The 23,821-nt window shown below is 41.7% G+C and overlaps 1 protein-coding gene across 1 annotated transcript in view; it reads right to left on the bottom strand.

Annotated features, from left to right (window-relative positions):
* Positions 1-1,794: 1,794 nt before the first annotated feature.
* LOC138770477 (scavenger receptor cysteine-rich type 1 protein M130-like) overlaps positions 1,795-23,821 on the bottom strand; it is a 222,460-nt gene continuing 200,433 nt past the window's right edge. The window contains exons 17-21 of the mRNA XM_069949583.1: positions 16,811-16,838; positions 6,384-6,402; positions 5,472-5,789; positions 1,957-2,094; positions 1,795-1,814 (exon numbers count right to left, since the gene is read on the bottom strand). Coding sequence (XP_069805684.1) covers positions 1,795-1,814; positions 1,957-2,094; positions 5,472-5,789; positions 6,384-6,402; positions 16,811-16,838 — 523 coding nt within the window. The remainder of the gene's footprint in view (positions 1,815-1,956; positions 2,095-5,471; positions 5,790-6,383; positions 6,403-16,810; positions 16,839-23,821) is intronic.

Raw genomic sequence — 23,821 nt, 5'->3', positions numbered from 1 at the left:
TGGATGATGGGTCCACACAATGCTCACTCCCATTATCCACACTCTCATCAACACCATGCACTCTCCCATCATCCACACCATGCACACTCTCACCATCCACACCATGCACACTCCTATCATTCTTACTCTCTCAACAGCCACATACTACAACTCATTCTCATTCATACAGTTTGCAAAAAAAAAAAAACAATCACTTCAATTCACACACACATTCACAGACAAACATATACTTACATCTTGAGTGACCTCCGGGAGGATTGGCGGCGGCCCGGATGAATTGCGCATGCGCGAGAAGCAGCCCGTCTCATCTTTCTGCAGCGGCGCAGTAGATAGAGCCCACTATGCATATATTCAGTTTTTTTTTTAGAAACTCAGAAGAAACTAGAATATGGATGGACTCAGGGTATTCCTGAGAATAGAATCCCGCAATGCTGCGAGGCATAGAAAGGAAATGGGGGGGGGGGGGGGGGTCTTTTATGTACACTCACTTGAATGTTGGACAACATATTGATATAGAACGTAAGGGAACTACACAATACAAAACAAAGGGTGTGCCGTATTTGATATGGTTGATAGGCAGTGGAAGAATTCAACTCAGTTTTTTTCTAAATATTTGACGGGGGTCTTGGTCTACATTTATAGGAGCATTCACGTGACTGTGTTTCAAACATTAATAGGTAAAGAAAGGAGATATGTTTTTTTTATGTATATTGATAAAGTCTCGAACAGTATTAGATTTTGTTTACGTTCCACCCTCATTCTCTACAGAGGTTCTTACAGACCTGGTTGAATTTGGTAAAACCAAAAAATGTAATATATATATATATATATATATATATATATATATATATATATATATATATATTGGAGGAGACTTCAACTCGATAATGTACTATGAGCTGAATAGGAGGAGTTCAAGACCATAACATAACTTTCTGCCTCAAGAACTGGTATGGTCTTTGGAAACAAGGAAGCACTGTGCTCAGTTAGTAAGATCACTTACGAGCCAAAGACCACATCAGATCAATCTCCCATACCGGTGGAAAAAACAACAAAAAGACCAGAAGGGCCAAAAATATCAGAATTAGGGTGCCTTCACACGGAACAGATCCGCAGCAGATTTCATGCTGCGAATTTGCAGCGAAATCTGCTGCGGATCCATGTAGTGTGAAGGTCTGTGGGTTACATATCCGCAGCAGAATTTTCAATCTACTGCAGATATGTAAGCCAGCCCCTTTAAACCCCCGCCTCCCGCACCCCCGGCCCTCAGCATACATTACCTGCTCGGCGTCGTGGCTGCAGTGAAGCTCTCGGTTCCCCTCGCTCCCCATCAGCCAGTCAGTGCTGCCGTGCACTGATTGGCTGATGGGGAGCGAGGGGAGCTGGGAGCCTCACACACAGCAGAGTCGCCAAGCAGGTAATGTATGCTGAGGGCCGGGGCAGCGGGATGAGGGGGGTTAAAGGGGCTGGGTCACATACAGGCAGCGGAATGAAAATTCGCTGCAAACTCGCAGCGTGAGATCCGCTGCGGATCCAGTACATGTGAAGCTACCCTTAATATGTATTGGTTGACAGTTGGACAGGTATGTGAAGGGATCAAGGAGGAAATAAAGGAAATTGGGAAAATCAACAAAGATACAGCAAAAATAGATATTGTGTGGGATACTACCAAGGCCTACCTAAGAGGAATATTGAGTAGAAATATTGCAATGTTTCGGAGGGGTAAGAGAAAAGTTGAGGAGGAGTTAGCAAGTACAGTTAAAAGGGCAGAGAAGGTGCTAGCCAGGGATCCCTCTAATTAGAACCTGGCCATCCTGAGGAAGAATCAAAAGGAACATGAACATTTTTTTAATCAATAAGACTCAGCACAGAGTGTTCTTTAGGGGCACTAATACTTCTGTGAAAATATTTTACTGTGGTTTTTTAAATAACCACAATCCTTATTACTACACTCACCTTGTTTATACCGTTTGGATTGTCTCATCAAATATACTATTATAATGACTGCAATACTGAGGAGGAGCAGTAAAGTAATGAAGATTATAACAAACACTTTTGGAATAGTGGAAGTTGACCACAGTGGAGGACGCCCAACTGTAAGCAAATAGAAATAAGTTTATGTTAAAATGAGTTAAATGATCATTAAAGGGAAACTCCGGATAGTGGAAATTATTTTCTAATAAAAGTACATTAAAACTTATAAAGATGTCTCTATATTATGTATTACCATATCTATGTAGTTTTGCTACACTGGTAGCTGTTTGACAGCCAGGAAGTGAAGAAAACTGTCCTCTGTGCCAATCCACATTGTCTCCTGCTCCCACTGCTCTCCCCTCAGGGGACAGAGATTACATGATTCACCATCTCTGAGCAGCCTATCCTGTCTATACCTGAGCAAGCAAGAGTGACTAAAGCAGGTGCTGCAACTTCACTGGTTGTGCAAAAAGTCTGCAGTGAAATTAGGGCTATATTCACACATGTTTGAGTTTCAATGTAGTACTGAAACATAATCTTAAAAATTATGCAGTAACACAATTAAATGATGCTAAAAGGCACAGAGGACCAGAGTTGGCACTGGTCAACCAGGAAGTACAGCAACAAAATACAGAACGAAAACCTCTAAGACAAATGGATTTTTTGTAGTTTCAAAACTGGGTTAGACAGGTAAGAAATGCTATATACTTCTGCAGCAGGTTTATTTATTTATTTATTTTTTACCTGTACCTGGAATTTCCCTTTAAAAATGAACAAGCACCAAAATAATCAAATGCTAGTTAATTTTTCAATACTCAAGTGCTCAATTCGAGTAATGAGCCCAATTAAAATCAATGGGAGATTTGAGAATTTAACTAGGTGCCCCCCACTCTGGTTAATCTAGAAGTGACAGTTGGGGTTCACAGGGGGTTAAGCTACCCCCTTGGGGCCAGATTGTGCTCTGTTGGTGGGGAGGGGAGTGGGGAAATTATCCTTACGGCTTTGTTTTTTCATCAGCTTTCACTATTGCCACACAATGGCTGAGCAGACTCCACTAAGCCAAACAGCAACTGCAGTCCCACCTCAGCTACTGATTGGCTGAGCCACGAAAGTGGAAACAGTAGGAAGACCTTTCTGTTGAGTATATTCCCCCATATTGTTTAAAGCGTACAGTATCTGTCACAATTGGACCTTCCAGATGAGCTGAAAGATTCTCTGTTAATCCTAAAGGGTGGGTCTCAATTATGCATTTCCACAGCCTTAAAGCTTGTAAAAAGGCGGCTCAGCCTTTCAACAAGCTTTATGTACACGAGTATGCAGTTCTTGCTTGAGTACTTTCAAGTAACCTGATACTCACGCGAATACTATACTCGATAGAGCACGCTCACTCATCTCACTCATCTCACGCTCAGTAATCATATCTAGCTATATCTAACATGTAATCAAGGTACTTTATGGTTAAAATAACTGTCCATATTTGCCTTTATAATTCATATCTCCCATTTCTACATGAAATAATGGTATCATTTTTGTTGGTATTTAGAATATGCCTAAGAAAATTTAAAAGGACTATTAGAATCCTAGAATATGTTAATGAGAATTTATTACTGAACATTATTTTAAAATTTACCCGTCATGTTAAAAAAAAAGTTGACAAGTACTGGAAAAATCATGAAAGTTTTGATTAGTGAGTGTCTACGATTTAAGGCCCCCACAATACCTAGAACCAGAAGGGAGAAACATGCAGCTGAGCACTGCTTCTCACCCAGCCTCTTAAGTCCCACTCGGTTGCAAGTATTCTATTACTATTGATTATTAGTATGCCTATTATTAACAACTGAGTGAGACTTAAGTATTGCCTATGTATAGAACATGCAAAAGAGGAGCCCATGGAGCCTGAAGAGTCTCAAAACACAGAACTAGCCAGATAGCCCTCCGGGAAGGACCCAGCCAAGGGGCAGCTCCTGTTAGGAAACTACCAAAACCACCATATTAAGTGGCCCTATAAGTCAATGTAATGACAAGGGATAAACCAAGGCTAGTAAACCATCAACATACAGCTGTTTCGGGGTGTTGCCCCTCATCAGTGTGGAGCAGGATTCTGGCTAGGATTTCCTAACAGGAGATGCCCCTTGGCTGGGTCCTTCCTGGAGGGATATCTGGCTAGTCCTGTGTTTTGAGACTCTTCAATGAGGCTCCACGGGCTCCTTTTTGCTTTTCCTAACAGGAGCTGCCCCTTAGCTGGGTCCTTCCAGAAGGGATATCTGGCTAGTCCTGTGTTTTGAGACTCTTCAATGAGGCTCCACGGGCTCCTCTTTTGCATATTCATGTTTCCCAGGGGGCAACGCACCTAGGACTTCACTGCATTGAGCGCTTTCACTAGCAGCCGGCAGTGTTGTTGTTTAGCTGGTCTCCCTGAGTTCAGCAATCTGTTTCTCCTATGTATAGAACGGCATTCTATTCACAGACAAGTGGGCGAGGTGAAGCACTTGAGGCGGGCTGGCCCACCCCCAGTGGGAGGTAACCCCCACCCCTCTATGACAGGGTTCCATTGATTCTAATGGAGCCACATCATAAAGGGGTGGGGGTTTCCTCCCACTGGGGGTGGTCCAGGCCGCCTCCAGTGTGTCACGCCTGGCCCGGTGTCCATGAATAGAACGGCGCCATACCCAGGGACCATGGTTAAAAAAAAGGACTGCGGCACTGGCTTCCCCGCACCGGCACCATTCTATACATAGGCAATACTTAAAAAGAATGTACCTGATGGTACATTAGCTTTAAGGGGCTATATATCAGGGTGGTTTAACGGACCCTGTTTTTGCACATTAAAATTTTTCAGGGGGCAAGGTATAAATGCAGTACTTCACTGGATTTTTTTTTTTCTGATCTTCTTTTTATAATTTGTGTATAATTAATATGTCATGTATAATCAGATCATTTACATATTACGCAATATCTTAAGGGGAATCTGTCATCTGTAATTTACATTCCAAACTTCTGACACTGTTAGAGAGCTGTTAGATCAAGAAAACACCTGTTACCTTTCATATATGTCTGTGATTTCAGAACATAAAACATGTTTTAATTATATAGCAAGAAGAGTCAAAGAGGCTTTTCCAAGCTCCTGAAGTGCACCAAGCTATAACACGTCCTTACTCCCCCTCCCATACCTGACCCTGCTTGGGACTTCGCTGATAGGTGTCAATCAAGCAGGGAGGAATAAGAGAAAAAACATTTCAGCTTGCAGAATAAAAGCATGTTTCTACATCCTGGAAGCATAACTAGATATATGAAAGGTACCATGTGTCTCCTTGTAGTACCAGTTATCTAACAGTGTCTGCAGTTTGGAATGTAAATAACAGCTGACAGATTCCCTTTAACTTCACCTTTCTGATGTACTGTATATTGTGGTTGGAACAGGCTATGAAGACAAAAGCAAAGTGATTACGATAACTGAATTACACAATTATAATAATGCACAGAAGAAGTCTTCATACCATGACATGTGACTCCAGCATCTTCCTTATGGAGACAATCACTTTTATTCCAGCCTTTAGATGAACAATCCTGTAGAGCTTGCTCATATCCGTTACATTGTACCTCACTCAGCCATATGGGTCCATCTCCTTCTCCGTACACGGCCTCTGTAGTGGCGTTTATAGCTGAGCCACATCCTATCTGTCTACAGACGACTTCTGCATCTCTGATATCCCAGTCATCATCACACACTGTTCCCCATTCTCCCTGGTAAAACATTTCTACTCGGCCTGAGCAGTTGTTTCTTCCTCCACTGAGACGAATCCTGTTATTGTCTGGTGTAGAAAAGATTGAAAATTATAAATAAAAAGGAATGTTATGAAGGGTTATTTACAGTATATAGAATGATTTCACTGCACTATTGTATTTAGTAAAGCTAAAAAATAAAAATGTTCTCTTGTGATTTATAAGCGGTTGAACTATGAGAAGCTGACCAGCTTATAATTGGCTTAAAGGGGTACTCCAGAGACTAAGTTATTTATTTATGCTAAAACATTTGTATGGGAACCCGGGACTTGGATGGAGACAGGGACAGACAGACAGTGTGAGCCCTAGTGCTAGACGCCCCCCCCCCCCCCAAACGTTCTCTACCTACTTCCCACTTAACCATAAATGGTTGGCAACAACTGGGCAACAGTCCCTTCACTTGGAAACTCAGCATGAGACAAGACAAACATAATAAAGAATTGTCAGGCAAATACAGCTAAAACTGGAGATAGCAAAACAGTACATAAAAACAACAGTCAAACCAGAGGTATGAAGGACAGATAAAGAGCACAGAATAAAAATCAATCCAATGTGAAACAAAACACAAGCTCTAGCTACAAGAGACTATTGAATGTAAAGTCCAAGATGCCAGAGTCCTGGTCCATGGCATGATTGTGTGGTGGGCTGCCGTGTGGTATTGCAGCTGAGACCGATGGTACTGTGTGACTCTACTACCGTGGTGGTTGGTCGGTGGAGTATAGCTCAGTCAGATGGTATGTTGTTGTGACGCCAGTGCTAACTCAGCACACAGGTATGGAGGCACACCTGCTTTTAGTTCTTTGTGGATGGCTATACTTTTCCCCAATGGTCGGGACCTGCCGGGTTGTGATGAGTCCCTTGGGCGCTTATCACGGTGGTCTGGAGTGCAGTTTTGACCCACCCAGACTGTTGGTACCGCCACCCACAGAAAAGGGAGATGACCCAAGGACGGTGTAGCCTGTGTGTAGGTGCTGGTGCAATAACCACAGAGTCCCGGTAGAATAAATAGATTTGTTCTTTACTGGTAAATCTTCTGTGATACAAGTAAATGATATAATACAAGCTTGACTTTACTAGATCTGCACCAAGAACTGTTTGAGGTAAAAAGGAGAGTAGCAGTACTGGCTTAGTTGCGTGCGGAGAAGAGTAAGGAGAGTTCAGAGTAGTGGAGAGGAGTAGGTTGTTAGAGTCCCAACCCAATGTGGTACTGTGCTCTGCCAGAACTTTAGAAGAAGTAGAATACTTGAAGAGAATACTTGAAAGAAGACTACTTGTGCCCGTATTTCGACCTTTGTCGCTATACCACCTTTTGCCCTGCAGTGTCGAGTTACCCGTCCTGTCAGGGTGACATAAGCCCCAGTCCTAGTTACCAGAGTTAAGTGACGTGTCCGAGGGTGCCCCGGTATCACCTGCATTGTGAGATAGAGTATGTAGACTCTTAGCTGCTTTGCTCTATTCGGATCAGTTCCTCTGCTTTAGGATATCGTCCTGCACATTTAGAGATGTTCACAGCATGGGTTGGGTTGATCTCTGACTTGTCCTCTCTTTAGGTGTTTAGCACTGCATTATAGGTAGAAGTGTTGCTTTAGAAAAAAAAGTCTCTGTTTCTTCCATAAGCGTCTGTACACTACATCTGGTCTGTTCCGAACAGGGAACCTGGCAAAGCCAGGTCCCTGACTAACTCATCAGGGATGCCTGATCTGTGTGTCTTGCTCCACTGAGAAACAGAAGAGAACTGAACTAGATGTGGGTATACACTTATTCTCCCCATGTGACAACTCCCTACAGCGTGGATGTAAAAGCTCCTGTTAGTGGTGGAGAAGAGAGTGCAACAAGAAAGGAGGATAGAGATAGGTAGAAGAGAAGAGTAGCTCCCATTGGTGTGCAGATCACAAACAAAACAATAACCCTTAGTCCACTACAACTGTGCAACAGTTACAAATATATAGACAGTGACCTCTTGTGTTAAAAGTAAAATATACACCTTCATTACCACATAGTTCCTTATCAGACAAGGCTTTGCAAAGGGTGTTCAAATTGGGAAACCACAATTGGACCAGCCCTCCAGACCACACGGGACACTGACTGGCAGGGAAGGGAGATGAGGGGACAAGGCAACTGTTCATGACTACTCAAACCATCTGCAGCATGGCTAGGGTTGGCGGAAGAAACAAGACAGGTATGGTGGAACCTGTCGATCACCACACGGCAAGTGCTGGAATCAGTCAGCGTTCAGACTGGTAGAAAATATTCAAACTGAATCATGGCCAAAGTTTAGTCTTGGCCATACTTTATGGGCAGAAGACCGCACTGAGGTCTACAAAGGCGCAAACATAACATTGCTTTGATAAAGCTATATTGCTTTGTAATATAAATTTATTTTAAAAAGATTATTTTTTTACATACATACTTCCATTTAGTGCCAGCGGTAAGGGGGTGACATGGCCCCTCTGCTACCACAAATACTTTTGACAGGAACAACAGGGATTTAAGTCCTGCAGATACACTGCTCTGTTCTAGAATTATACAGACCGGAGTTCCATTACCTCTTGTGTATTATATCTATCTATAATAAACCTCTTCTTCAGAAAAATATTGAAAATAGGAAGGGCACTCACCAATAAAAATATTTTTTATTTAGTCCATTTAAAATCCACTTGGACAGCAAGGATGCCATGCGGCATCAGCGTCCATGCGGCTTTATACAGTGCTACAGAGAACCATATCATCCCAATTGGGCTGATTGGTTCATATTAAGTGGCATGCTATGCTGTTTGCACAAAGTGACTAACAAGTTACTAGCAGTGAGCTAGCATCATTGTTAACATATACAGCTCTGTTCAAAGTCGCTGTAGTAATGTAAAAAGTTTGCCACTGGTTATATCTGATGTATGTAGGGTGGGTCCCCTACAATCAATTTCCCTGCCGGCACCAGGTACCCCAGTCCAACTCTGCTTGCTTGCATTTGTAATATTACATGATGAAGAAGAATGTTAAGAAGTTTTGATATGATTAAATTTAGTAATAGCTTTTGATACGCGGGTTGTTAAAAAAAGCTATGGCCTTTTAAACACGAGGAGGAAAAAAATTAAAGCTCAAAAACTAAGTGACTTTGTGACTTTGTGACTTTGTACCCACAATCTGACCCCCCCACACACACACACACACACCAGTACCATCAGATAGCTGCTTTTACTTCAGGATCTTTCCTTGGGTCCATTCGGCAGGTGATGCAGTTATTGTCCTAAAAAACAACTTTTAAACTTTCAGCCCTGTGTCAAATTGGCCTGGCTTAGAATACCAATGAACTAGGATTGTGACACCCCTCCGTCCCTCCTCCCCGCCCTCTTCATCATTAGGAATGCCCCTAGAACATTTTCTTCTATTCATCACCTGTGTGAACACTGCACATGAGCTGAATCATTGAGGCAACTGTGCAGGGTGATGAATACACAGGTGATGAACAGGAGAAATTGTTCTAGGAGCATTCCTAATGATGAAGAGGGCGGGGAGGAGGGATGGAGGGGTGTCGCAATCCTAGGACATAGGTGTTCTAAGCCACGCCAATTTGACACAGGGCTGCCAGTATAAAAGTTGTTTTTAAGAACAATAACTGCATCACCTGCTGAACGTACCCCAGGACAGATCTTGAAGTAAAAGCAGATATATGATGGTATAAGCGGTTTGGCGGGGTCAGATTTTGGGTACAGAGTCGCTTTAAAACAAAGCTATACTTACTTGTATCAAGGTCCAGTCTCCTGAAGGCAGTTTTTTAGTCTTGTGCTGGTTGAAAAAAAGAGACTAAGCACAGAAAGTCCCAGCCATGGCCACACCAACCATGAGGCAAAGTGAGCACTTTGCCTCAGGCGGCACTTCCTTCATCCTGCAGGGGGCGGCAGATTTCAGACAGTGCAGTCATCTCTGAACTAACAAAGCATGGTACAGTACTTGCATCCATAGGAGCTACAGTACTTTACCAGTAAGTTCCTGGCAATCAGCAGGGGTTAGGAGGCAATAAGAAAAGAGGGATGATGTGAAAGGTCAGTCTCCTCTGTGTGACTGATTAGGGCAGCCGTCAGCCGGTAGTTCTCTTATCTCTTCTCAGGGTGTCCCTCTGCTGCAGACAGGTCGGGGGAGGGAGAAGCTTGTTCTTCATTGCATTCTATCCTGGACAGACATCTAATAGCAGGTCAGGACAATAACAATCTTTATAGTTCTGTGGCCTCATCCTGTATAAGCACAACTAGAAGAACCCCTGGTTCCCCCTCACTTCTCTCCTCAGATGAAACACTGTATATGAGGTAGCCCCTGATTTTACAGACTTTCTGTCAGGACTGTGCGCTGGCGCTCCTCGGTTCGAGCTGTGCGGCCAAGAAGGCGCTGAGTTGGTGCATTCCAGAATCCTGTCTGAACACAGGTTTATTTGAGGTTTGTTCAGCCCCACCTGTCTTGCTTGTTGTGCCTTGGCAACTTGAGGGTTAACCTGCTGCTGTGCAGGTGATCTGTGTGGAAGATCAGGGGCTGGTTCAATCAGCTGCTGGACTGAGTTCCTGATCCTGTATAAATAGTAGGTAAGCCCAGCATTCTGAGCTGGCTATTAGTTGTTACTAGTCCCAGCTCCAATGCTCCTTTCCCAGCATTCCCCTGTCGTAATTCATCTGCTATTCTCCCAGTTTTCTGATCTTTTGCCTGACCTCCGACTATCCACTCTCTTTCTGATTTTGTACTGCGTTGTCTGGTTGGTTTTGACTTGGCTAGCTGACCCTCCTCCATTTTGTTTGTTTGTCTGTCTACATTCTGTGTGTTCACCTACTCAGTTTAGGGACCGACTTCGTGGTTGTCCCCGGCCATTTAGGGCTGTGTGTGGCAAGTAGGCCGGGACATTGGTTGGGGCAAGTTCAGGGATCACTGTCTTGTACGTGTCTCCCCAGCCTGACACTTTCAGCATGAGATCAAGCATGACAAATCTGTACAGTGATGTTGTATTTCTGTAGTAATTCTGGTCCTGTCTGTCTATAGCATAAATGTCAACCCATATATGACCAGATGAGCTGTGGATGCAACCTGCAGATTTGCACAGGTAACCTCCTCACTAGGGATGAGCGAACCGAACCGTAACGAACCAGATTCGTTACGAACTTTGCAAAAAGTTCGTAACGAATCTGGTTAAAATAACAATAACAAAATCAAAGACATCCAAGACATCTTTAGAAAGTGATACAAACACCTTTGGAATGCATCTGGGAAAGCAGGGAAACAGTATTACAGGAAACGGCATTACCGGGTTAGCGATCCTCTGCAATAATGCTCTCCTCTAATGGTTAATATATTTAATTAATGCAACACATTTTCATTGTAATAAAGTCACTTTCGTTGTTCAATAATTTAATTAAAACGAATCCATCATTGTGGAAGTAAATATACTGTTAAAATAAATATATATATAAATAAATGTATATTTATATATATATAAATATATATATATATATATATATATATATATATTTACAGTATATTTAATTGCAAAAGTATAGATTTGTTTTATTTAAATTATTGAACAACGAAAGTGACTTTATTACAACGAAAATGTGTTGCATTAATTAAATCTCTATTAAAGCCGTTAATTCATATTTCCGGTAATAGAGCTTTCTGTAATAATTAATACTTTACTTTAATTAAAACATCAAATGTTTCTTCTAATTATGCTATCACAATAGCATTATTAGAAGAAACATTTTGATTCAAGGGTCTCAAGGGTCTTGAGAAAGTCCTGGTGACGGAATGCGTGGGATGTTCTAGTCTGACCTAACCTGGAGTGGCAGCAGTCACTTAATATTTTGTCTCATTATTTAGTATCTGATATTTTTTGGTGATCTTTGGCCCAGTGCCTCAAACCACTCTTTTTGGATCTTGGTGGCTTCTAGGATTTATGAATTGCGATTTTTCACATTTCTTTTTGCAATACTCTTGTTATTATTATATGATTTACGTTGCTGCTCCTTGTATTAGTCCATGTTAGGTCAGTTTTCGCCGTGTTGGATTGGAATCGGTGAATAGTTATGTGTGTATTTTTAAAGGATTTTAAATGTTTGTCCTTTTGCATTCATGTATAAATAAAGATTGTATATATATTTTTTTTCACTATTAGGAGGTGCAGTTTACTTTTTCCAGCCGCTTTTGTTGGTGATTGCATAAGCATAATTAGAAGAAACATTTGATGTTTTAATTAAAGTAAAGTATTAATTATTACAGAAAGCTCTATAATAATAATATAATAATAATTTTTATTTATATAGCGCCAACAGATTCCGCAGCACTTTACAGTTCTGGGGTTACATACATAGACAAAAATCAGACATTACAGAGATATACATATACATATCCATACATGAGGAGTGAGGGCCCTGCTCGCATGCATGAGCTTACAGACTATCAGAAGGGGGTGCAAGACAAAATGGCAGAGAGGCAAACTGCATCATTGTTCTTCTGGTCCAGCCATATTTATAAATAAGGCAGTGCAGTTAACCCCTTGCCGCAAAATGACATTAATGGAACATCATGTAAAGCAGGTAGTTAATGCAACATGACGTTCCAGGAACGTCGTGGCTTCCCTGCCTCCCCCCGCTGTCCCTATGTAAGATCGGGCAGCAGAAGGAGGCTGTGTCACACAGCATCCTCCTGCTGCCTCTGCCCGGAGGGGAGCCGCTCTCCCCCCGGGCAGTTAACCCCATAAACGCCGCGGTCAATGCGACCGCAGCGTCTATGGGGAGATCGGGCGATCGGGCGGCGGAAGGAGGCTGCAGCACATTGCCTCCCCCCACCGCCACAACAATTATGTCCCCCGGCCCCTCCCCTTGTCCCCCGATACCAAAGATCACCACTATTACCATTATAGCGTTGATCTCCGGTACCGGGAATTACCGGCGCTGTGATAGCTTTCATCTCCCCCCACCGTGAATCCACGGTGGGGAGAGATAAAAAATGTCCCCTCAGACCCCAGATCAGCCCCCCGATCAGCCCCCAGATCACCCTCCCCGGGCAGCCATCAGATCCAAGATGGCCGCCCCCATCCCTGCAAACAAACAATGTTTGTTCGCAGGGATGGAAATGAATAAATGATCAAAGCCCCATTCTCTCCGCCACCTGAGGTAGCGGAGAGCATGGGGCAGTGATCGGGGACCCCCCCTTCCCTCCCCAGTCACCCGCGTCACCCATATACATTACCTGATCCTGGGAGCTCTTTCCTCCTCGACCCCCAGGCTGATTATGAAGTGCGCATGCGCTCCTCAACCAGCCAACTCTGAAAATTTAAAGTGACGGAGACCAATTTGGTCTCTGTCACTGAACTATGATTACTGTGATAGAAAATATCACAGTAATCATAGCAATACAGTGAAACAAATGTCTAAAAGTACAAAAAGTGACAAACATACAAAAAATAAAACACACACTTTTTATTATAGTAATAATTACAGTTTACTCCCAGATTACTCCTAACCCCCCCAGATTACCAGTAACCGCCCCAGGTTGCCCGTAATCATGCCAGATTGCCTGTAACCACCGCACGTTGCCCCTAACCCCCCCAGGTTTCCCGTAATCACGCCAGATTGCACGTAACCACCGCACGTTGCCCGTAACCACCGCAAGTTGACCGTAACCACCCCCAGTTTCCCGTAATCACGCCAGATTACACATAACCACCGCACGCTGCTACTGACCACCGCACGTTGCCACTGACCACCATATGTTACCTCTGACATTGCAAACTTCCTCTTACCACCGTACACTGCCTCTAACCACCGCATGTTGCCTCTAACCACCGCACACTGCCTCTAACCACCGCATGTTGCCTCTAACCACCGCACACTGCCTCTAACCAGCCCACGTTGCCTCTAACCACCCCACGCTGCCTCTAACCACCGCACGTTGCCTCTAACCACCGCACGTTGCCTCTAACCACCCCACGTTGCCTCTAACCACCGCACGTTGCCTCTAACCACCCCCCCTTTGCCTCAAATTACCCCACGTTGCCTCTAACCACCGCACGTTGCCTCTAACCACCGCATGCTGCCTCTAACCACCGCACGCTGCTTCTAACCACCGCACAATGCCTCTAACCACCGCACACTGCCTCTAACCACCGCACGTTTCCTCTAACCATCGCACGTTGCCTCTAACCACCGCACACTGCCTTTAACCACCCCACGTTGCCTGTAACCAACCCAAATTGCCAATGAACCCCTCCAGATTGCCGTAACCAACCCAAATTACATATAAGCACTTTAGTTTAGCCGTAACCAACCCAGATTGTCCGTAACCCCCTCACGTTGGCCGTAATCACAGCAGGTTGCCTGTAACCACTGCAGGTTGCCCGTAACCACCTCCAGATTACCCGTAACCACAGCAGGTAGCCCATAACCACCCCAGGTTGCTCGTAACCACAGCAGGTTGCCCATAACCACCCCAGGTTGCCCGTAACCATCCTAGGTTGCCCGTAACCATCCTGCATTACCTGTAATCTAATTTTTTTATTGTATTTTAAGTAACTGCGCTGTTCTAATTACCATTACTAGCTGCGGTTTTGCTCCAGCAAATTGGCAATCCCTTCCTTCTGAGCCCTGCTGTGTGCCCATACAGTGGTTTATGCCCACATATGGGGTATCTGCGCTACAGATTTTGGGGTGAATTTTTTTCTCCTTTTCCTCGTGAAATTTAGATATTTTAAATTAAACCAACATATTATTGGAAATATTTGAGTTTTTCATTTTTAATGGACAATTTTGAATACTTTCCTCTAATACCTGTGGGGTCAAAATGCTCACCACACCCCAAGATGCACTTTCTAAAATGGGGGGACTTATGTTTTTTTTTTTTTTACTCCGCTTGCACTACAGGGGCTCTGCAAATGCACCTGGCGCTCAGAAACTTCTTGAGCAAAATCTGCACTGAAAATGCTAATTGGCGCTCCTTCCCTTCTGAGGCCTGCTGTGTGCCCAAAGAGTTGATTATGCCCACATATGGGGTACTATTCTACTCAGGAGAACCTGCTTTAAAGATTTTGGGGTGAATTTTCTCCCCTGTTCCTCGTGAAATTGAGAAATTTCAAACTAAAGGAACATATTATTGGAAAAATTCGAGTTTTTCATTCTTACTGTCTACTTTTGAATACTTTCCTCCCATACCTGTGGGGTCAAAATGCTCACCACACCCCAAGATGAATTCTCTGAGGGGTGCACTTTCCAAAATGGGGGGACTTATGGCGAGATTTTACTCCGCTGGCACTACAGGGGCTCTGCAAATGCACCTGGCACTGGGCAACTTCTTCAGCAAAATCTGCACTGAAAATGCTAATTGGGGCTCCTTTTCTTCTGAGCCTCGCTTCGTGCCCATACAGTAGTTTATGCCCACATATGGGGTACCGTTCTACTCAGGAGAACCTGTGTTACAAATTTTGGGGTGAATTTTCTCTCCTGTTCCTCGTGAAATTTAGAAATTTCTAACTAAACAAACAAATTATTGGAAAAATTTGAGTTTTTCATTTTTACTCTCTACTTTTGAATACTTTCCTCTAATACTTGTGAGGTCAAAATGCTCACCACACCCCAAAATGAATTCGTTGAGGGTTGTACTTTCTAAAATGGAGTAACGTATGGGGAGATTTTACTCTGCTGGCACTACAGGGGCGCTGCAAACGCACCTGGCGCTCAGAAACTTCTTCAGCAAAATCTGCACTGAAAATGCTAATTGGCGCTCCCTTCCTTCTGAGCCCAGCTGTGTGCCCATACAGAGGGTTATGCCCACGTATGGGATACCGTTGTATTCAGAAGAACAGATTTACAGATTTTGGGGTACTTTTTTTCTCCTGTTCCTCGTGAAATTGAGAAATTTCAAACTAAACTAACATATTATTGGAAAAATTCAGGTTTTTCATTTTAACTGTCTAATTTTGAACACTTTCCTCTAATACCTGTGGGGTCAAAATGCTCACCACACCCCAAAATGAATTCTTTGAGGGGTTTACTTTCCAAAATGGGGTGACTTATGTTTTTTTTTCTCTCTGCTGACACTACAGGGGCACTGCAAATGCACCTGGCGCTCAGAAACTTCACTTATGGGGGTTTCCAGTATACAAGCCTCCTAAATCCATTTAAAAAAAGAACTGGTCCCTAAAAAAAATCCATTTTGGAAATTTCATGAAAATTTTATAATTTGCTGATACATTTCTAAGCCCCATAACACCCTAAAAAACTAAAATATGTTTACCAAATTATGCCAGGATAAAGAAGACATATTGATAATGTGATTTAGTAACTAATTTATGTGCTATGACTTCCTTTTTTAAGAAGCAGAGAATTTCAAAGTTCATAAAATGCAAATTTTTCTAATTTTTCATGATATTTTGATGTTTTTCACACAAAAAAAACAAAGTAGTGACCAAATTTTGCCACTAACATAAAATGCCATATGTGACGAAAAAACAATCTCAGAATTGCTAGCATACGTTAAAGCATCACTGAGCTATAAGCGCATAAAGTGAGACAGGTCAGATTTAAAAAAAATTAGCTTGGTCATTAAGGCCAAAACAGGCTTTAGAGGCAAGGGGTTAAAGGTGGGTAAACCAGTCACCAACCAATGCCTGCCTGTTAGAGGTCTAAGTGCTTGAATTCCTGGAGTATGTATTTGGGGGAGGGAGGGGGGCAATTTAGGGAACCTGATAAGCCTGTTTGTACAGATGTGTTTTGAGGGCACGTTTGAAGCTTTGTGTATTGGAGGTGAGCCTGACAGTCTTGCGTAATGCATTCCATAAAACTGGTAAAAAATACAGCAATGGAACTTTAAGCCAACTTGAAGTTGCAAAACGGTAGTTTATCTTTATATTGAATATGCTTGAAACAATACAAATAATAAAGTCTTTCACATAAATATAAGTAGAAAACGTCACCACAGTGTGAAGGACGGACGCCAGATGGTCTTCGCACCACGCTTCGGTGCTCGGCAAGTCTCTGTCCTTCGAGGCTCTCACCCTCTGGGGAATGATGACGTAGACTCGCACGCTACGTTTCGAGGGAGGAGCCCTCTTTCTCAAGCGCTGTCAGTAAGTGAACCCGCCACCATATTTATACTATACACATAATGGTTTACATGTCACTATAAAAACAAAAATAATGAATATTAAGAAAACAAAGTAACAATCCATTACACTTACTAAAAACAAGGCTGTACCTATGTGCATACATTCTTAAATTTATTTATTTATTTAATCTCATAGTTTTATATCTAAATGCACTAGTATAACCTATTCTAACGTCATCCAAATAGAAGTTGTATAACCTTTACACTCTCGAGTATATATAGAGCCCAGAACTCCCCTTAATTACATTTTTTACAGAAATACGGAAAAGTTACATATTTCATTAAGTCCTTTGGGGGCTACACAATCCAATGTATATATCCAATACGTTTCTTTTTGGTGTAATCTTTTTCTCATGTCTGCCTTACTCCCTATCGCAATTTCCTCTAAGATAACCCATTTTAGATCAAATACCTTATGTCTATGTTCGTGGAAATGTCTCGCCACTGTTGTTTCTCCATAATTTTTTCTCTCACTTGTGTCACTTTCTGAGGTCTGTTTTAATTTCTGTGCGTAAGTGCGAATCACAGACCTGTGTTTATTAATTCTAATAAGCAAAAGAAGTAATGTCAAAGTGGGACCATGCACATGGCCAGACTAGACCCAACATAACTGTGGAAGAGCTTAAGGCGTTACATAGCTTGAGGAATAACAAAAATATTATAATCAAGAAGGCCGATAAAGGCGGTGCCACAGTTGTGTTGGATAGGTCTGACTATGTGCATGAGGCCCAATCGCAGCTGTCTGATCCGTTGGTATATAAAAAACTAGATGCCGATCCTACTGACAAATTTCAAAAAGAACTATGTCTGCTAATGGAGAATGCTTACGAGAATGGTGTTATAGAGAAAGATTTAATGTCCATGCTGGTTAGTGAAGATCCTAGAGTTCCAGTCCTATATCTGTTGCCCAAGATCCATAAACGATTGGAGTGGCCTCCGGGCCGCCCAATCGTTTCTGGTACGGGTTCTCTATACTATGTATCTTCCACATATGTAGACCAGTATTTACAAAAAATTGTTAAGTTACTACCAAGATGCCTGAGGGATACCACGGACCTCCTCACGCGGTTGAGTGCACTTGATGTCGGGAGTGTGACGTATTTGTGCACTCTTGACATCAAGAGCCTGTATACCAACATTCCGTGCGTGGAGGCTATGGAGGTAGTCCGTGAAAAATTGTGCCTAGATGCCAAACTAGATAATAATACCATCAATTTTCTATTGTCATTACTAGATTTAATTTTGACCAGAAATTATTTTAGGTTTGGCGATGAGTTTTTTCTCCAATTACAAGGTGTTTCGATGGGGTCCCCAGTGGCCCCAAGTATCGCCAACATCTTTATGTCTATGTTTGAAGATAAATTTCTCCCAGCACATGAGCACAGTCACCGTATCCACTCCTGGTATAGGTAAGTGGATGACGTGCTGTTACTATGGAGTGGCAGTAAAGAGGAGCTGACCGTTTTTTGTGGAGTACCTTAATTGCGCTCATGAACTGATAGAATTCACTGTAGAAGCTGATAAGAATATGGTACGGTACCTAGATGTTGAGATCACGTTGATGGATGGACATCTAGATACCAAACTGTATCAAAAAGTGATGGATCGAAACAACCTGTTGTTACGTACTAGCTACCATGCCCCTACGACTTTTAAGGGAATACCTAAAAGTCAGATGATGAGAGTGAAGCGGATATGTACAGATAATGAGACATATAGGAAACAGAGTGAACAAATGGCAGAGAGATTATGTGATAGAGGATATAGACGTAATGAAATAAATAAAATTGCTATGGAAGTAAGTGCCTGCTAGATAAAAAGGATAAAAAAGAAAGAGAAAAAGATGGGGTAATGTTTATTTCAAAATATGATAGTCATGCCACTTTGATTAGAAAGACTATAAATAAATATTGGCCACTACTGACTTATGATGAAAAATATGGTAGACTTTTTAAACAAATTCCACATTTTGTCTATAAAAAGGGACAGTCCATTGCTAATAATGTCATCAAGTCCGATATAGGTAAGACAACAAGAACAAGACAAATGAAGATGAGGTCTTGCAAAACTGGTACCTTCCCCTGCTTATCTTGCCAGAACTGTAGCAGTATTATAAAGGGTGGTTCGATATGTCATCCACAGTGGTAGTTCAATTAAGCTTAAGGGAATGTTCACATGTAAGACCAGCAATGCAATTTATATGTTGAAATGCCCGTGTGGGCTTGTATATGTGGGTCAGACATCACGAGAGGTGCGTATTAGAATTAATGAACACAGGTCTGCGATTCGCACTTACGCACAGAAATTAAAACAGACCTCAGAAAGTGACACAAGTGAGAGAAAAAATTATGGAGAAACAACAGTGGCGAGACATTTCCACGAACATAGACATAAGGTATTTGATCTAAAATGGGTTATCTAAATTGTGATAGGGAGTAAGGCAGACATGAGAAAAAGATTACTCCAAAAAGAAACGTATTGGATATATACATTGGATTGTGTAGCCCCCAAAGGACTTAATGAAATATGTAACTTTTCCGTATTTCTGTAAAAAATGTAATTAAGGGGAGTTCTGGGCTCTATATATATTCGATAGTGTAAAGGTTATACAACTTCTATTTGGATGACGTTAGAATAGGTTATACTAGTGCATTTAGATATAAAACTATGAGATTAAATAAATAAATAAATTTAAGAATGTATGCACATAGGTACAGCCTTGTTTTTAGTAAGTGTAATGGATTGTTACTTTGTTTTCTTAATATTCGTTATTTTTGTTTTTATAGTGAAATGTAAACCATTACGTGTATAGTATAAATATGGTTCACTTACTGACAGCGCTTGAGAAAGAGGGCTCCTCCCTCGAAACGTAGCGTGCGAGTCTACGTTATCATTCCCCAGAGGGTGAGAGCCTCGAAGGACAGAGACTTGCCGAGCACCGAAGCGTGGTGCGAAGACCATCTGGCGTCCGTCCTTCACACTGTGGTGACGTTTTCTACTTATATTTATGTGAAAGACTTTATTATTTGTATTGTTTCAAGCATATTCAATATAAAGATAAACTACCGTTTTGCAACTTCAAGTTGGCTTAAAGTTCCATTGCTGTATTTTTTACTGGATTTGGTACCGAGTCAGCGGCTTGGTTTTCTGGGACGTCGTCACACAGTGTGTTAAGCACCAGCGTTACCTATATTACTTCCATAGAACTGGTGCAGATTGGGTGAAGTCCTGGAGACGGGAGTGAGAGGTGCGGATTAAGGTGGTTGTTAGGGTGCGTTTACACAGAAAGATTTATCTGACAGATTCTGGAAGCCAAAGCCAGGAATAGATTTGAAAAGAGGATAGATCCCAGTCTTTCCTTTATGACCTGATCCCTGTTTATAGTCTGTTCCTGGTTTTGGCTTCAAAAATCTGTCAGATTAATCTGTCTGTGTAAACGCACCATTAGGGCCCTTTTACACAGAAAGATTATCTGACAGATTATCTGCCAAAGATTTGAAGCCAAAACCAGGAATGAATTTGAAAAGAGGAGAAATCTCAGGCTTTCCTTTATTACCTGTTTATAGTCCATTCCTGGCTTTGGCTTCATATCTTTGGCAGATAATCTGTCAGATAATCTTTCTGTGTAAAAGGGCCCTTAGTCGTAAGTTGTTAGAGGAGTGTACTGGAAATATGAATTAACGGCTTTAATAGAGCTTCCTGTAATAGTTAATATTTAATTAATACAACACATTTTCGTTGTAATAAAGTCACTTTCATTGTTCAATAATTTAAATAAAACAAATCTATACTTTTGCAATTAACCCTTTGAGGACCAGGCCCAAAATGACCCAGTGGACCGCGCAAATTTTGATCTTAGTGTTTCCGTTTTTCCCTCCTCCCCTTCTAAGAGCTCTAGCACTTTCAGTTTTCTATCTACAAGCTATGTAAGTGCTTATTTGTTACAGGAATAGTTGTACTGTGTAATGGCGCCTCTCATTCTACCATATCATGTATGATGGAATTCCAAATATATTATTTATGAGGATATAAATAGGTGAAATCGTAAAAAAGAATGCAATATGGTAACGTTTGGGGGGTTCCTGTGTCTACATAATGCACTATATGGTAAAAGCGACATGATATTATTACTCTATTAGTCAGTCCGAACACAACCATATGCAGGTTACACAGATTCTCTAATGTTATATATATTTTTTTAATGAAATCCTTTTTTTGGCAATTAATTATTAATAAAATAGCCCTATTGTGACGCTTATAACGGTTTTATTTTTTCACCTACGGGGCTGTATGGGGTGTCATTTTTTCCGCCATGATCTTTAGTTTTTATTAATACCATATTTGTGAAGATCGGACGTTTCGATCACTTTTTATTGATTTTTTTTTTATATATAATGTAACCTAAAATCGGTAAGCCGCGCACTTTTTTCCCTCTTTTCGTGTACGCTGTTCACCGTTTGCAATGACGCTTGTTATGTTTTAATAGATCGGACAATTACGCACGCTACGGTATATTATATGTTTATCTATTTATTTATTTTTATATGTTTTATTTATATAATAGTATAGAGGGGGTGATTTCAGCTTTTATTGGGGGAGGGGTTTTGGGGTAGTGTAATAGTGTTTTGAACTTTTTTTTTTTTACACATTTGAAGTCCCTTTAGGGGACTTTTACATAGACTAGTGTGATTGTACACACTGATCATTGCTATGCCATAGGCATAGCACTGATCAGTGTTATCGGCGATCTGCTCATTGAGCCTGCCTGTGCAGGCTCAGTGTAGCAGATCGCCGATCGGACCGCACGGAGGCAGGTGAGAGACCTCCGGCGGTCCGTTTCAACAATCGGTTAAGGTCCCGATCGTTAAGTGACAGGGGACTCCCCCTGTCACCTACACTTAAACGCCGCGGCCGCGCCGCGATCGCAGCGTTTAAGGGGTTAATGACACGCGGCAGTGCGATCGCTGCCGCGTGTCATTACCGGTGAGGTCCCGGCTGCTGATTGCAGCCGGCCCCCACCTCCTATAAATCACGCTCCGCTCCGGAGCACGCTTCATAGCGGAAGAATCACCCAGGACGTACAGTTACGTCCAGGGTCGTCTGGTGACAGACTTCCATGATGTAACGGTACGTCCAGGGTCGTCTAGGGGTTAAATATACTGTAAATATATATATATATATATATATATATATATTTATATATATATATATATATATATATATATATATATATATTTATTTTAAGGGTACAAACCCACACACCGTATACGCAGCAGATACGCAGCAAAAACGCAGCAGATTTGGTGGTGCAGATTTGATGCTGTGTCCAGTTATTAAGATCTAATCTGCTGCGTATTTGTTGCGTGTTTGTTGCGTATTTGCTGCGTATCGCAGCAGTAAATAAGCTGCGTATACGGTGTGTGGGTTTGTACCCTAACAGTATATTTAATTGCACAATGATGGATTTGTTTTAATTAAATTATTGAACAACGAAAGTGACTTTATTACAACAAAAATGTGTTGTAATAATTAAATATATTAACCATTAGAGGAGTCGGCATTATTGCAGAGGATCGCTAACCCGGTAATGTCGATTCCTGTAATACTGTTTCCCTGCTTTCCCAGATGCATTCCAGAGGTGTTTGTATCACTTTCAAAAGATATCTTGGATGTCTTTGATTTTATTGTTATTATTATTTTAACCAGATTTGTTACGTTTTTAATTAATTATTAACCATTAGAGGAGTCGGAATTATTGCCGGCAATTTTTTTTCTACTATTTTTGTACTTTGATTTTTTCTACTTTTTTCATTGTAATAGCCACTGCAACTACACGAAACTATACCCTATCACACTTCCACTATTGTAGCTGCAATTATTCAGCCGTTATTGCAAGGTTCGTTTTAAGTTTGGCTCGTACAAATCCGAACTTCAGGAAAGTTCAGGGATCGAACCCCAACCAAACTTTTCAAAAGTTCGCTCATCCCTACTCCTCACCAGTCACTACATGTGGACATTTTCCTGGAATCTGGCCTGCACTATAGATTTAGATTTTAAAATCACATGTCACTTCTCATTGTGGTATGAGAAGTGACAGTATCATTATACTGGGCCATGATACTAGGCTAAAATCTGCTGCAAAATCCACAGATTTTTATGTGGATTTGATGGAGTTGTTGCAGAAAAATCCACTTTATGTATTGAGATTTGTTTCAACATGTTTTCTCTGAACTATCAAAATCTAACATTATTAATTGTTCACGAGACAGGCTATAAAAAGAAAGAATACCTAATGCAGAATACTTTATATAGATGTTGCCATTAAACTACAACTACAGTCAGAAATGACTAAATGCGTGCCTGGAATCTGGAATCTTTGGTATATTGTTTTATAGTGATAATATTTACTCACAATGTTTGTCTCAATACAGTTTTTCAGTCTCACTCAATAACAGTGTAACAGTAATATGTATAGTAATATTTGTATCACTAAAGAAATTTTAAATAGGCGCCATTTCACTTCCCGCCTTGGGCAGCAAAAAAGCTAGAATCGGCCTTGGTCCCAGCCAGTACAGAGAGTCACAGCTCATTGTGTCTATCATTACTGCCTTCTCTGTGAGTGCAGATTACCTGGGAAACACAGGACTTTCTGTGTTTAGACTCTTTAAAAAAAAAAAAACACAGAGAGAGAGAGAGAGAGAGAGAGAGAGAGAGAGAGAGAGAGAGAGAGAGAGTGAGAGAGAGAAAGTTCACCTGGGCTCAGCGATGCAGTGCTTGAATGTACTTGCTTTATTTGTGATCCAAAAAACAACAGAGACATGTGATGCGCTTTTTCAGACCCACGCCAACGCGTTTCTGGTACGTCGCGTACCCTTAATCATGGCTAGGGAGTAGCCATACAGGTGTGTTTAAAGAGGTAACCTGACCTACG

Source organism: Dendropsophus ebraccatus, chromosome 13, assembly GCF_027789765.1.
Source record: "Dendropsophus ebraccatus isolate aDenEbr1 chromosome 13, aDenEbr1.pat, whole genome shotgun sequence".
In the NCBI taxonomy this organism is placed as follows: domain Eukaryota; kingdom Metazoa; phylum Chordata; class Amphibia; order Anura; family Hylidae; genus Dendropsophus; species Dendropsophus ebraccatus.
Note: the sequence above shows the minus strand (reverse complement) of the source record. Positions and strands in the feature narration are given on the sequence as shown.